This window comes from Corvus brachyrhynchos, unplaced genomic scaffold, assembly GCF_000691975.1.
Source record: "Corvus brachyrhynchos isolate BGI_N302 unplaced genomic scaffold, ASM69197v1 scaffold442, whole genome shotgun sequence".
NCBI classification, from domain to species: Eukaryota; Metazoa; Chordata; class Aves; order Passeriformes; family Corvidae; genus Corvus; species Corvus brachyrhynchos.
In genome coordinates, this window is record NW_008236443.1 from 277,154 (window position 1) to 278,301 (window position 1,148).

The 1,148-nt window shown below is 58.7% G+C and overlaps 1 protein-coding gene across 1 annotated transcript in view; it reads left to right on the plus strand.

The window, feature by feature from the left end:
* Positions 1 to 1,148, plus strand: part of LOC103624416 (1-phosphatidylinositol 4,5-bisphosphate phosphodiesterase beta-3-like) — a gene marked incomplete at its 3' end in the record, with an annotated part of 17,942 nt that overhangs the window by 13,329 nt on the left and 3,465 nt on the right. The window contains exon 21 of the mRNA XM_017747269.1: positions 36 to 668. Within this exon, the coding sequence (XP_017602758.1) occupies positions 36 to 668 (633 nt within the window). The remainder of the gene's footprint in view (positions 1 to 35; positions 669 to 1,148) is intronic.

Consider the following 1,148-nt stretch of genomic DNA (forward strand, 5'->3'; position numbering starts at 1 on the left):
CCCGGGGGGCCCTGAAAACCCCCAAAACGGCCCCAAAACGGCACCGGGGACCCTGAAAAACCCCAAAATGGCCCCAAAACGGCCCCAAAACAGCCCCAAAACGGCCCCGGGGCTGATCCGGAGCTGGGAAACCCCAGAATCCCCCAAAACCTCCACCAATGGAACCTCCTGAGCCCACTTTTGGGGTGTCACTGTGGGAATTTGGGGTTCTTTTGGGGTTTTTGGTGTTTCTCTGTCAGTTTTTGGGGTCAGTTTTGGGTTTTTTGGGCCCCTCAGGTGCTGTCGGGGCAGTTCCTGTCTGAGCGCCGCTGCGGGGTTTTGGGGCAGTTTTGGGGCAGTTTTTTGGGGCTCTTTTGGGGCAGGTTTTGGGGTTTCTCCGTGGGTTTTTGGGGTTTTTGGTGTTTCTCTGTCAGTTTTTGGGGTCAGTTTCGGGTTTTTTGGGCCCCCCAGGTGCTGTCGGGGCAGTTCCTGTCTGAGCGCCGCTGCGGGGTTTTCGTGGAGCTCGAGGTTTTTGGGCTCCCCGTGGACACCCGGAGGCGCTTCCGGACCCGCACGAGCCAAGGGAACCCCTTCAACCCCGTGTGGGACGAGGAGCCCCTGGTGCTGCACGAGGTACTGGGACGGACTGGGACGAACTGGGACGGACTGGGGCGAACTGGGGCACACTGAGACAAACTGGGATGGACTGGGAGGGACTGAGATGGAAAAACCCCGTAGTTTTCGGGTGAAAAATGGGAGGTTTGGGGACAAAAATGGCACTGGGAGGGACTGGGAGTGACTGCAATGGGACTGGGAGGGAGTGGGAGGGAAAAGCCTGGCGGTTTTGGGGTGAAAAATGGCACTTTTAGGAACAAAAAGGGGCGGTTTGAGGACAAAAATGGCACTGGTGTGTCACTGGGGTGTCCCTGGGGGATCTCAGGATGTCACTGGGGTGTCACTGGTGTCACTGGGGTGTCACTGGTGTGTCCCTGGGGTGTCACTGGGGTGTCCCTGGGGGATCTCAGGATGTCACTGGGGTGTCACTGGGGTGTCACTGGTGTGTCACTGCTGTCACTGGTGTGTCATTGGTGTGTCCCTGGTGTGTCACTGGTGTGCCTGGTGTGTCCCTGGTGTGTCCCTGGTGTGTCCCTGGTGTGTCCCTGGTGTCT